We start from the raw sequence: 13599 nt of genomic DNA, 5'->3' as shown, positions 1-13599 counted from the left end.
AGCCATGTGACCTGAGCCAAAGGCAGAAGCTTAACCCACTGAGCCACCCAGGCGCCCCTGTTCTAATGGCTTTAACAGGGCCCCTGAATCCAGTCCTGGCTCCAATACTCTCCCCTCTGCTAATTCCCTTCTCTTCTGCAGCCACTGGTCTATTAATCTTTCTGAAGTCTGGCTAGAATCATGCAAGTTCCATGCTTTAAAATATTCAGCATGTGCTTATTGCCCTCAGAATCAGGTACAGATATCTCAGTCTGATTTTCAACTCTCGAATTATCCTCTGAGAATTTCCTTCCAGCCTTATCTCTTGTTGCAACCGTCCTATATCTCCTGTCTGCTGTAGCCAAACTGGACAGCTTTCTATTCCTCCAATGGACTTTGCTGCTAACTCCTTGCTTGTATTTTCCCCTTTGCCTGGAATTTCCTCAAACTCAATAGTCATAATCAAGTAGGACTCAAATGAAATTATAATCTGCAAAAACATGACACTAGACATTTATGGATACTGGTATAAACTGACACCGAATTATTGCTTTAGTAATTCCTTGTAAGTGTGTCTGTCGTCTTTCTGGCATTTAAAAGCCAATAATATAAAGTAATAGTTTCAAATGCTTATTAAACAGTGATGCCTTGTACTCTGAGCAAAATACTAAAGGCCAAAATACTTATAAAGGAAAGGGTCCTGTGGCTCCAAATAAATAGAATGAATGGTACACATCTTTGAAATTTTATTAGTCTCTACCGAGGAGCCTGCAGAGCAAAACTCACCATTCCCATGTTCAAAAGATTTCATGAAAGGCTAAAAGCCTACGGGATGATTTATGGAAAAATCCAGTGGAAACTCTTTTCACTAAGTAAAAGAAAAAGCATCAATATGATTAAAGGAAAGCAGGGTGAGAGCTGGATTTTAATAATAATAATAATCCCCTTGAATAGCAACCTAAATGCCAGCACCAACATTCTCACTGTTGTTGGTTTGTTACTACTCCTCCCTCTGTGGCCTTTTGAGAAAGTCTACAAAGCCCTGGCCCCTCTAACAGAGTGAGTTTTGTGCTCTTTGGGTTCATGTCATCATACCCATCAGAAAAAACACCTGAAAATCAGCAAGAAGAATTAGCACTTGGACATTTTATAATGGACGTGGTGGTTAGGCACCTGCCCAGAATATAGAAAAGGCCACTTCGTGCTCATTAGGATTTAAATATTTGTATTCTGTTGCGAAGAAAACACAAAAAATATGTCACAAGTATAAATAACTCTAGGTTATAGTTTGTAAAATTTGCCACCAATTATAAAATATCTTCAAATCCAGTCATAGGAAGGTCACTTACCTAGATTTAAAATCAATATTAGACCCCAGATGGAGCCACTCCTTCAGAGGGTGCCGTGTTAGCAAACCAAAATGTGGGTAATTTTTGTGTCCCTATAAATGCTCTGTTTGAGCAGAAATGTAGTGTTTTCAATCAGCCAATCCCCAAACACCAAACCAATTTTGGGTCTTCTTCCCCCAAATAAGGTTGACCATGTGGCTGTAGCCAATCAGATGTTTTCTGTTTCTCTCTTCCTTGTTCTTTATTGTTTATTTTTGGAATCTTGTTGCCTTCTGCCCCATTTTGCAGTTCTCTGAAAGGACTGTCCACTTCATAAAGGGTTAAATGAATTTTGTTTGTATCACCTAAATTGTCTTCTTTAGTTATTTTTTTTAAAAGATTTTATTTATTTATCTGACAGAGATCATAAGTAGGCGGAGAGGCAGGGGGCGCGGGGAAGCAGGCTCCCCGCTGAGCAGAGAGCCCAATGCAGGGCTGGATCCCAGGACCCTGAGATCATGACCTGAGCGGAAGGCAGAGGCTTAACCCACTGAGTCACCCAGGCACCCTCTTTAGTTATTTTTTAACACGAGGCTCTACAGATGTATCTCTCAATGAAGTGCTTTTATATCAGTTGCATCATATGTGACTAAAATGATGATTATTTTTGAGTCTGGCTAAAGGGACATACAGAATTACTTGTAGCTCCTGATCCTCAAACTGAATTCCATTAAGATTCATTGCTCACCACAGACAGAGACATGTAGTAAGCACTGGATCCTCTTTTAGCCTGCAGTTTAGAATTCCAACCCCAGGCATTTAAAAATTCCCCTTTGAATAGCTCGCTTATCCACCAGTGCTATTTTTGAGGCCTTAAAATTTCATTCTGCCACTGAACATGTTAATTTAGTTCAGAGCAGATGTGTGTGGCATCTGTGCACATACGTTCCCTGCAGAATTCTTGGGAGTGGAGGATCAGACCTCCAACTTTGGAACAGATTCCTTATGATGAACATACTTGAAAACACTATTTCTAGATCTGAGAAACTACACTTCCTCCTTATCTCTAAAACTATCTGTGTTTTATGTGGCAGGCAATTTACTGAGTTGCCTTTTTTCTTTCTCCCAGATTTTTCCTCTAGCACATTCTACTTTTCCAGCTGGGGTCAGGCTTGGGACTCACTTACTTTTGAGCCTGGAAGTTGGCCTGACAGTCTCAGTCCCAGAGCTATGGCCTCCTTACAAAGACAGCTTTGTAAGGGGGTTTCTTGATGATGAAGAAACCCACCAGAGCATGAAGTTTCTTTCATCAACTCTCGGGAGCTCTGACAAATGTGCTGAGCATTTCACCAGGTGCTCTGACTTCCTAGTGAGGTTTCTATGGCTCCATAGTCAACATTTTCCAATACTGACTTTGGAGCACTTAGGAGAGAGCTCTGAGAAATAAGTCTGTTTTTTCATGAAAACAAACAAACAAACCCAACCTATTACTTCAGAAATTATTAGGAATATCAGTTGTATTTATGAGTGGCACAGAAACGTCTCCGGACGCTGGAAACATCCCACAGCTAGAAGTTCATCCTTACTAATGGAGATGGTCCCAGGGAATGTTACTCACCACACCAGAGTCCTCAATCAGAGTGTGACTGCCATCTGTCAGATGATTATGGAAAAGTAGGTTTAGGAGACCAGAATATGCCACCTTAAATATACCTCTTTGGCATAAGGATTGCCGACACTGGAGAGGCTCTGAAAACAGAATAGTTACCCTTTTGTAAGGGATGTTTACATTTATAAAGGAAAATCCATTTGTAAGGGTGTCTCCTTCTCTGTACCAGGAAGAGAAAGAGGACTCTAAATCCTAAGAGACTCTTATTAATGTAGAAGGCACTTAAAATCTGTATAACAAATCTTAAATCTGCATAACAAAACTTAGCTTGTTTACTGTACTTCACCTGGTCATTTGCCCTAACTGCCTTCCCCAACATCCCTCTTCCTTTGTTTCAGCCGAAGATGGTATTTAAGTTCAAGGTTTGTTTTTGTTTTTGTTTTATTCTATTTATTTATTTGACAGAGTGAGAGAGATCACAAGTAGGCAGAGACGCAGGCAGAGAGAGAGAGAGAGGGGGAAGCAGGCTCCCCACCAAGCAGAGCGGATGCGGGGCTCAATCCCAGGACCCTGAGATCATGACCTGAGCCCAAGGCAGAGGCTTAACCCACTGAACCCCTTTAAGCTCAAGTTTTAGCCACCAGGCACCCCTTTAAGCTCAAGTTTTAGCCACCTCTTTGAGTTGACTCATCCCTGAATTTCTCCTATGTGTATGAGACATATATGTGATAATAAATTTCTTTATGTTAATCTTCTTTCGTAAGATAGGCCATAGTTAGAAACTGGACTGGTTGAAGGAAGAGACTTTTCTCCCCCCTGACAGGGGGATATATAGGGATATAATAACCCTGAGCCCATTGTCACTTGCACACTGGTTGTGTGTGATTGACGTGTGTGTGTGTGTGTGTGTATGTGTGTGCATGTGTGCAAATTTCACGACAATGGTTATTTTCCTACTGCTGCCATGTGGGGATTCAATCAGGTTAAAAAAAAAAAAAAAAAGCTCCAAAAATGATTCTGTCAAAATCCCAGTCCGTAGCCCTCCGCATCTCACCTTAATCTCTCCCGCTATGTTCACCACAGCACTTTGTGATTTGTTGCAGAGCAGGGAATCTTGGAACAAAGTATAAATCACTGGGTTACAGTTCAACAGCTATTTTTTCTAAAGGTAGTTTGGTGTGGAGCCTCTGGGTGGCTCAGTCAGTAAAGCATCTGACTCTTGATTTCATCTTGGGTCATGATCTCAGGGTCATGAGATCCAGCTGTTGGGCTCTGCACTGAGCGTGGAGACTACTGGGATTCTCTTCATCCCTCTCCCTCTGCCCCTCCCCCCAACTCGTGCGCACAAGCGCACACACACTCTCGTTCTCTCTCAAATAAATAAATACATAAATACATAAATAAATGAATAAAGGTAGTTCAGTGCTCACTTGAATGTAATTTGGATTTTTATAATAACATTTACAACTTATTACAAAAAGCTAAGATTATACATTAGGAATAGCTAAGGGCACCTGGGCGGCTCGGTCCTTAAGCCTCTGCCTTCGGCTCAGGTTATGATCCCAGGGTCCTGGAATTGAGCCCTGCATTGGGCTCTGTGCTCAGTTGGGGAGCCTACCTCTTCCTCTCCCACTCCCCTTGCTTGTGTTTCTTTTCTCATGGTGTCTCTCTCTGTCAAATAAATAAATAAATCTTAAAAAAAAAAACAACAAAAAAAACCCAAAACAAAAAGGAATGGTTAAGAATGAGTGAATGCACCCATAGGGAAGGCGCGGACTGAGTGCTCTGATTAAATGACCTTACCCTCATGAGATCTCTCTATGGCAGATGCTATTTATGCTGCTATTACAGGGGAAAGCAGAGATTCAGAGAATGTAACTTGCCTAGCTAGTAAGTGATAAAACTAGGTGCTGAACCTAAGGGTATTGAAGACCAAAATATGTTAATTTAACAACCATGCTATTTTCATCCCTTGCAGCTCTTGTTTTTACTTTCCAGTAGAAGTCTGAGCTAATTGTTCCCATTTCCCTGGCCTTTGAAAAAGCACTTGAACCCCAAGGTCACCTTGTTCTTTGAGTTTTAAGTAACTGTTGGGAAACTATAATTAGAAACAAAACCCTCCCAACCAGAAAACCTCTACACAAAGGTGGAAGAGAAAGGCAACTATTTTATTTTATTTTTTTTTAATTTTTATTTTTTATAAACATATAATATATTTTTATCCCCAGGGGTACAGGAAGGCGACTATTTTAATATCAAACCAGCATTAAGCCAGAATGTGATGTGTGTCACTGGCAACCCACTGAAGGATTGCCAAGGCGGGGAAATCTTGTTGTTTCATATATTATGTAATGACTACGTCAGACAGGTTTTGCAATTTGCAGTTAGGAGACAAGTTAAATCCATCTTTTCCCAGGTCCCATGGTATTTTCTAATTTCCTTTGAAATGGGGGAAGGGTCCTTATTTTTTCTTAATGATTACATTCCAGAGAGTTGGCTGTCCAGTCCTTGAGGAGATTCTCCTGAATTGCTAGACTGGCAAGAGCCTTATTTAACCATTAAAAAGATTTACATATGTTTGAAAGGATAAAGAAAGAAAATCTGAAAGTAAACAGTGGGGAGGAGGGGTCAGCCTCTTCCCTGATTTTCAGCCGGAAGAATTAAGCCTCTTATTTTTAATTTATATTTGCCTCTTACACCTTCTTGGTTCTTATTTTTCAAGATTATATTGAGCTTGTGGGCTCAGCACCTCCTGACTGCCCTGGCTCCCCCAGTTTCCTAAAAGGTGGTTTCTACATCACTCCCCCCAGGATTTCACTTCTCTCATCTCTCATCTCTCCCCAAAAAAGGTACTGCTGGGAGACACCAGTCTCTGAGTCTACTTCCTTTCCTTAGCAGCAACACTAGAGGAATCATTAGCTTCTCTTCAATTGAATTTGCATTTCTTTTACTCTGGAGCCTAGGCTGGAATACCTTCCAAATGCACCTCCTTTGGAGGAGGCCCCTGCCCCCACTCAGATGATACTTTCTGGAAAAGGCCAGTCTCCAGGAAGAATTAGGAAGAAGATAAAAGTGGCCTGTCAGACTTAGATCTATCTTCCAGTTAAATGACCAGAAAAAAACACTTAATTGATTGCTGGAGCTTGATATAAATCATGTCTCGCTAGACTCCCAGGCTTATGTAGGGAAGGAAAAAGTTTTCCTCAACCCTATTAAGGTTCCTGGCTGGGTCTGAAAATTAAACTGACAAAGACAGATTAGCAGGAGAAAAGCAGACAAATGCACTTAACTTAAGTTTTACATGACACAGGGGGCCTCATAAGGAAATGAAGACCTAAAAGAAATGGTTAAAACTGAGTATTTCTAAGCTGGGTTTAAAGGCCAGGGCACAGTCCTGGAGAGATATGATAGGTTAGGGAGTGTGAGGTAGCTCTAGTAAACTAGGGGAAGGTTAGATAGACCTGTTCATTCAGATTCCTCTCTGTGCCCCTCTGTCTCTGTCTCAGAGATAAGGGTGCTCCTTTCCTCTGGGTGTGGGGAGGGCACCTCTCACACAAGGTCTTCTGACCTGCTTCGGGAAGAGTGGAGGGGGAAGGTCAGAGAGACCTACACATTCCCACTGTTTTCTCAGCCTCTTTCAGCTTACAACATCCAAGATGCCAAGATGCATGTTTTGGGGTAGCCTGTTCCGAAACCCATTGCTTACCGTGAATTGCATTTTCTGATATTGGAGTGCATCTCCTGAAGGTGCCCCCACCTCCAGTTCTCTTTTGGACAATTTTGCCCTCCGAGTGTCTCTTTTACATACAGAGCTGCTTTCAAAAATGCTGATTTCATCTGTGGATGGATGATACGGGGTTGAGGACACGCCATCCCAACATATGCCACTTTGGCATGAGAATTATTTCCAGTTAGAGGCATCTGAGTTCTTGAAATCCCACCTGTCTAAAAGCAATGCCTTCCCAATGTCATAGGTCCCCGATGACATAGCAATGTCATAGGTCCCCTCCCTGGGAGCAAATCTAACCATCTCTTCTAGGAGAGGAGAAATTGACTCTGTACCTGGATGGACATTGACATGAACTATCGCCCATCTATTCCTCAAAGACCCATTTATCTTTCCAGAAAGTCATCATGTTTCCATAAATGCCCCCCCAACAACTTCTAAGGAGTCACTTGTTCTCCCAGAAGTGTCTCTCTGTGGCCCTTCCCCTCCCCCTCTATTAAGATGGTACATTAAGTCTCCAAAGCTCGCCACTCCTTTGGGTATTCTCCTGTGATGTCTCTGTGCACATAAAAATAAAATAGGTTGATATGCCTTCTCTCCTGTTAAGCTGTCATTTGTCAACTTCATTTACAAGTCCCCCAGCCATTAAAACTAAGTGAAGAAAAGTTTTCCTCCTCCATAATTTTAGTCTAGGATTTGCTTTAAAATAACGTGGAAGGGAAAAGTGGGTGGGAGAGAATTACTCATGGGTTGACGTTTGTCGGGACTGACGATGTCTGCTTTTGTATATTCTCCACTGCAAAGTTTTGTTTTTTTTTTTTCTTAAATAGTTGATTCTTTTGATGGTAAGAATTTGCTGATTTGGTTTTCTGTCTTTGAGTGTGATTTTGAATATTAGGATAATAACAAGGAAGAACTCATGGCTGAAAATTTGTCCACTAGATTTTTGCAAGTGATATGTGGTTTCTTTATGGGTAGAGGAAGTGATCACCCACTTTTAAAACAATAACTGTTGTATCCTGAAGGGCTACCATATACTAGACACTCTGTGTGGTACTTCATAAACACTTTTTTTTTTTTTTTAAGATTTTATTTATTTATTTGACAAACAGAGATCACAAGCAGGCAGAAAGGCAGGCAGAGAGAGAGAGAGGAAGAAGCAGGCTCCCTGCAGAGCAGAGACCCCGATGTGGGGCTCGATCCCAGGACCCTGAGATCATGACCTGAGCCGAAGATAGTGGCTTAACCCACTGAGCCACCCAGGCGCCCCAAACACTTTTGAATCTTTACAAAAACCCTGCCAAGTTGGTGTTAACTTTTTCCATCTCAAAAGTGTGGAAACTGAGACTCTGATAATTAAGTTGACCAAAGTCACCCAGCCGGTAAATGACACACAGCTGGGATACAAAGCCCCCTAAACCCTGTATTCCTTTAGTCATATGTTCCACAAATGGTTATCGAATGCCTATCGTGTACCATGCATTATCCAGAGCTGTGAACTTGGAAAATGTCATCTCTGCCCAAATCAGCAGAATGTACAATCTTGTTCCTCTAGCCTGAACCACTTCCAAGGAAAGCAGGACCTGACACTAATCTTCTCCCAACTACATGAAAAGCCAAGGTACAGCAAAGTTATTGTCAGGAAAAGTTGTCCAGGTCTTGGACATACGCAAGAGATTACTGAATGTCCTTTCAGTGGAGTGCTGGGCACGGTCTCGTAGACCCTTTGGAGATTAGCTAATTACATAGAATGACATGTTTGGTAGCCATTGTATTGATGGATATTTTATCCCTTTGTACGGATAGAAATTATGTTGTGGAAAACTGATAGCAATGCAAATGATTCTGGCCCATAGTGATAAAGTAGAAACAAGTGATTTCTGCCCTGCGGAGAAAATCATTCCAAATATTACACTTCATTACTTGATATATTATCCAGATCTGCTCCTACTAGCCCATTTGTGTCAGTATTCCTGATGGCCAATGCCAGACTGGTTTAGAGAAGTCAGGGGCCAGACCATGGTAAGTCCTGCAGATTGTGAAGAGGAGTTGGGACTTTACTCAAGGTGTGATGTGAAACCCTGGAAAGTCTTTAGCAGAGGAACGACATAATGTGAATTATTCTCTGTAAGGACTACTCAGGCTTCGAGGTGTTCTGAAGTCAGACATGGGGCTTTGGGAAAGCTATTCCAACTCACTTTGGGACAGGTCCTTCATCTGTAAAGTGAGTAAAATGTTAACCGCTGTGGAAGATCCTTGTGAAGATTACACAAGGCTGGAGACACGCACAGGAGACTCCTCCCTCCTGACAGAAATCACTGGTCACTTAGATGAATGTGTCTACACGAAGCCCGGCTGGGCTGACTTAGCCTCTGGAAGCGTCCACAAGCCATGTTCTGAATGATCATCTTGAGGGGCAGGCGTTCGCAGAGGTGGAGTTAGGCTAGGTAAGACAGAGGTGGAGGGGAGAGGAAGAATTCAAACACGGGTTTTGGGAGCCCTGGCAAGTCTGCAAATCTAGATTGAACAAGGAACAGCTGAACAAGGTTTTTGTTTTGTTTTGTCTCGGGAGGCAAATGTGAAATTGTCCTTATTCTTATTTTTGTGAATGCCAGAAAAGAGAAAGAGAGAAAACGTTCTACACTGCAGATAAGTTTGGGTTGAAGAAACTCTCTCGTGCATAGATTTCTTAATCTTCCCTTTCAAAGATCCCTGAGTAAGGACTTTCTATTCCTCTTGGCTTGGGGCAGTTCTTTAAGCTTAAATATAGGAAAGAACAACTAAAAAAATCTCTGAGGAAAGAGAAGAAAAGAAGGACCCTTCAGTTCCTACAATGCCTGAAGCTTCTCCTTGCCCTTTCCTGGGGCGGGCAGTTGTATCTTACACCTGCTAGGGCACCTGTTAGAGCCCCTGGTGCAGCTAGCTGGTGAGGCTGATATTTCCCCCAACCCCACACCAGCTCCCCCACTGCCACCCTACACATGTTGAAACTGGGACCCAGAGAGCCTAAGGGATTGTGCACAGCTAGTAAGTAGGACAGCTCAAGTGAGTTCCACTGGACTCCAGATCCCACACTTGTAAGCCTCATGGAGGGAAGGTATCGGTGTTTTCACATGGTTTGACCTATACCATTTCAATTTTGAATATTTTCTCATAAATGTCAAATCTGCTGTTATATTCCCTTGGCTCATAAATCTTTTCCTGTGTGTGTAGTAAAGAACACATAATTTTAGACTTGGGATCTATACTCTTCAGTTTCTCTAGAGAATAAATATTCCTGACACATTTTTCTACAATTACATTCCTTTAATTTTTTCTTTTTAGAAATACAACAGAATCTTGAAATTGTGCAGGAGAATGGATAGGATGGTTAAACACCTTGGGTTCATTTTTGTTGCTTAAGAGAGCTGGCCAAGGATAGACAGGAGAGCTGCTGCCCATGCCCAGGGAGTGTTCTATGTTCTCTCTGGGACAGGGCCAGAAACCAACAGTTAGCAAGGCACATTGTGGCTTTATGCCCTGTCTTAGCTCAGGTGAGATCTAGTATCATATTGGGTCTGAGAGCCATTTCTCTGCCACGTGATCATTCTGTGATCTCAGGAGAGTCTGTCTTCTCCCCCATGAATTGACGGAGTAGGACAAACAACATTAAGAGTGAATGAGGAGTGTGTTTGTGTGTGTGTGTGTGTGTGAGAGAGAGAGAGAGAGAGAGAGAGAGACAGAGGGAGAGAGAGAGATTCCATGTGTTTGGGGAGCAGGGAGAACACGTATATTCTAATTTTCAAAGGCACCATGCACTACTTCATTGTCGCATGGATTCTGGTCCTTTGGCAGCCCTTTCTGGCATTCAGCCCGCTCGTCAGTTTCTGCTTTCACCTACTCTGCCTGTAGCTGGTTTTGTGACTAAGCAATCGTTTCCTTGGTTTACTTCTAAGAGACAGCTATTTTGGAGACCAGCAAGGGGATCTCTGACCCTCCTTCTTACATTTTAAAAGAGGCATTTAAAAGCAACCTTCTTTTCTGGTTACTTCTTGCATATTTGCTGACAGAAATGAGGCACTGACAGTGGCAGGTGAGAGAGTGGGCTGCCGAGGCCATGTCCCCCCAAAAGCCATGTTGTCACATCGCATACTCGCTCCACAGCACTGGGGCTTATGTATCAGGATTCACTGCTTGTATGTGAACAGACCCCACTCAAACCAACATAAGTAAAAGGAGATTTTATTAAAAGGGCAGAAGAGTACTCCAGGTCAGGGATGCAGCTAAGGAGGAGCAGATGGGAACCACGGTTGGAAACAGTCAGGAGCATCATCTGATGGAAAAAAGTTAGTTTTCCAACAGATTTTGAGTTTTAATTGTTGCAATTGTGACTTTCCAGAAACATTTCTCTCTCTCTGTTGTCCTCTGCCATCCATTCCCCCTTTTGCTCTTTCTCCAGTTCTAAAATTCTTAGAAAAATGGGGCACCTGGGTGGCTCAGTTGGTTAAGTGTCCCACTGTCAATCTCAGGTCAGGTCTTAATCTCTGTTGCGAGTTTGAGAGATCCATGGGATCCTTGGGATCCATGCTGGGTGTGGAACCCACTTAACAAAATAAAATTCTTAGAAAAGAGACTCTGACCTACCAATCTGGGTGAACTGCTCACTCTCAGACCAACCAACTATTGCCACGGTGTCAGGAGACTGTGTAGAGCTCCATGGCCTTGACCATGTAGTGGGTGTCCACTGTACATGCATTGGTTCAGGAAGGTATATTCTACTGTAAACCACTCCTCGGGATTTTCCAGGAAATATGGAAGCAATTGGCTATACAGTGGTTGGTCTGATCAGACAGGCTGACCCTCACAACTAGGGTCACACCTCTCACAAGTGCAATGTATTGTTTGCTTCCAATAACCTTCCATGTCATCTCACGAGAAAATTACCCGCTGTAGCTTTAAGGAGGCAGAATAAAGCAGCCATCACTTTCAATGCTGAACTTAAGAAAGAGAAACAGTTCTGGGAAGAGGAGTATGTGCTTTTTCAAAGTCCAGTTCAAAGCCCCAAAGCCTTAAGTGTTAAGGTGTGAACATTGTTTCTATATGACGGAGGCCAAAGAGGTGCTCCATGGGCAACTTGAGGACAGCGACTCTCTTCCAAAGACCAAAGTCTGATCCTAACTCTTGCCTCTCTCATGATCTTTTGTTCAAGAATCCCCCTTCCTTTTCCCCTGTTGCCATATTTTGTGTAGAGTACAGGTGACCGGCTCTGTTTTTAGTATTTTTTCTCAAATGCAAACCACAGGCCTGCCCTGAAACCGCAAAGCTCAGCAGTGACAAGGGTGGCGTATTCAAGCAAGACTTTACTAAATGTTGAGAGAATTGAGATAATACTGCTTTCAAAATCCAGCCCCTCAGGAGCCTTGGAAGAGTGTGCTTTCAATTCATTTCTGTCTTGTTTCTCTGTATTTGGTTTCGCAGGACTGAGGAGGGTGCCGACCAAATGCAAGAAAAACCCAAGAGTTCCCTCCACATACCAGTGTTACGAGGCCGTGGGTGAGGAAACTTGCCACCAGAGAAGCCAGAGAACAGCCCGGGAAATAGCCACGCCTCACCCACGTGGGTACCGTCGTCACAAGCTTTTATAAATCTCTCTGCAAAACTCTGCAAATTCACTCTTATGTCACTTTTGTCTATTGCTGCTGTAACAAATTGCCATCAAACTTAGTGGCTTAAAAGCACCAACTTATTATCTTATAGTCGGGCGGTCAGAAGTCCAACACAGGTGTCACTGGGTTAACATGGTGTTGACAAGGCTGGGTTCCTCTCTGGAGTCTCCAGGGGAAAGTATGTGTTTTTGTTTTATTTTGTTTTCTACCATTACCACCTTCTAGAGGCCACCTTCTTGGCTCGTGACACTTTCTTCGATCTTCAAAGCCAACAATGAACGGGTTCCACTTTTGTGACCCCTGTGTGGTCATGCTTCCCTCTGAGCACCGATGGGAAAGCTTCTCAGATTTTAAGAACCCAACCGTTCTAGTTCACCTCGATAATGCAGGGCCTCATTTCAAGGGCCTCACTTTAATCCCATCTGCAAAATCCCTTTCACTATGTAAAATACATATCCCCAGGTTCCAGGGACTAAGACAGAGACATCTTCGGAGTGGTTGTGCAAGCTATTTTGATGAGAAGCACAAAATTCTGGGCGTCTGGGTGGTGCAGTTGGGTCAGCATCTGGCTCGGGTGGTGCTCAGCGGGGAGTCTGCTTGGGATTTTTCTCTCCCTCTCCTCCTGCCCCTCTCAACCCCTCCATCCACAGCTTGAGCAGGCACTCTCTCTCTCTCTCTCTCTCTCTCTCAATGAATAAACAAAATCTTTTAAAAAATGACTGAAACCTCTTCTGCCTTCCAGGGAGGTGAGCTTCTTCTCCATAGTAGATTTAGAAAAACAGTGGTATTTTCATTTAGTAAGAAGCCACTCTGGTGGTCTGAGTTGGCCTTTTCAGCCATGATAATGCAGGCTGTTCCAGGCTAGAGTAGGATGGAGAAGGTTCAGAAGAAGAAGAAAAGTGCTCCAGACAATAAAGTTACAGGGACTTCGGGAAACTGCACATATGCACAAGCACCCACTAGTTAGCACAGACACCTGCAACCCATTTACACACCCAGATTAACGAGCCTCTAATTTAGACTCTACAGGGTGACTAAAATTCTGCAATTTCCTCCTTTTTGTGATTTTTTTAAAAAATGGGGACCTGGATTTCACTCTTCTCATGCCGGGCTGCATGTGGAACCTGCCAAGGGTCGGGGGAGCTTCCTTTGCCTTAGCTGGAGTGTGTAGGGAGTCCTCCTTATTTCCAGTCCCAGGGCCCAGGTGAGCCCCCACCCATGTGGCCTTGCAGGCTTCAGTGTGGCCGCAAACCAAACACGAGCACACAGACTAGTGGGGGTGCTTTCCGGTACCAGCTACTTCTTTGCAAC

At 43.1% G+C, this 13599-nt stretch overlaps 1 protein-coding gene across 1 annotated transcript in view; it reads left to right on the top strand.

Annotated features, from left to right (window-relative positions):
• Nucleotides 1–12796, top strand: part of C12H9orf135 (chromosome 12 C9orf135 homolog) — a 166885-nt gene extending 154089 nt beyond the window's left edge. The window contains exon 6 of the mRNA XM_032307507.1: nucleotides 12101–12796. Coding sequence (XP_032163398.1) covers nucleotides 12101–12106 — 6 coding nt within the window. The 3' untranslated portion in view covers nucleotides 12107–12796. The remainder of the gene's footprint in view (nucleotides 1–12100) is intronic.
• The last annotated feature ends 803 nt before the right edge of the window (nucleotides 12797–13599 follow it).

This window comes from Mustela erminea, chromosome 12 (assembly GCF_009829155.1).
Source record: "Mustela erminea isolate mMusErm1 chromosome 12, mMusErm1.Pri, whole genome shotgun sequence".
NCBI lineage: Eukaryota > Metazoa > Chordata > Mammalia > Carnivora > Mustelidae > Mustela > Mustela erminea.
The sequence above is the reverse complement of the archived record's forward strand: the minus strand, read 5'-3'. Positions and strand labels throughout refer to the sequence as shown.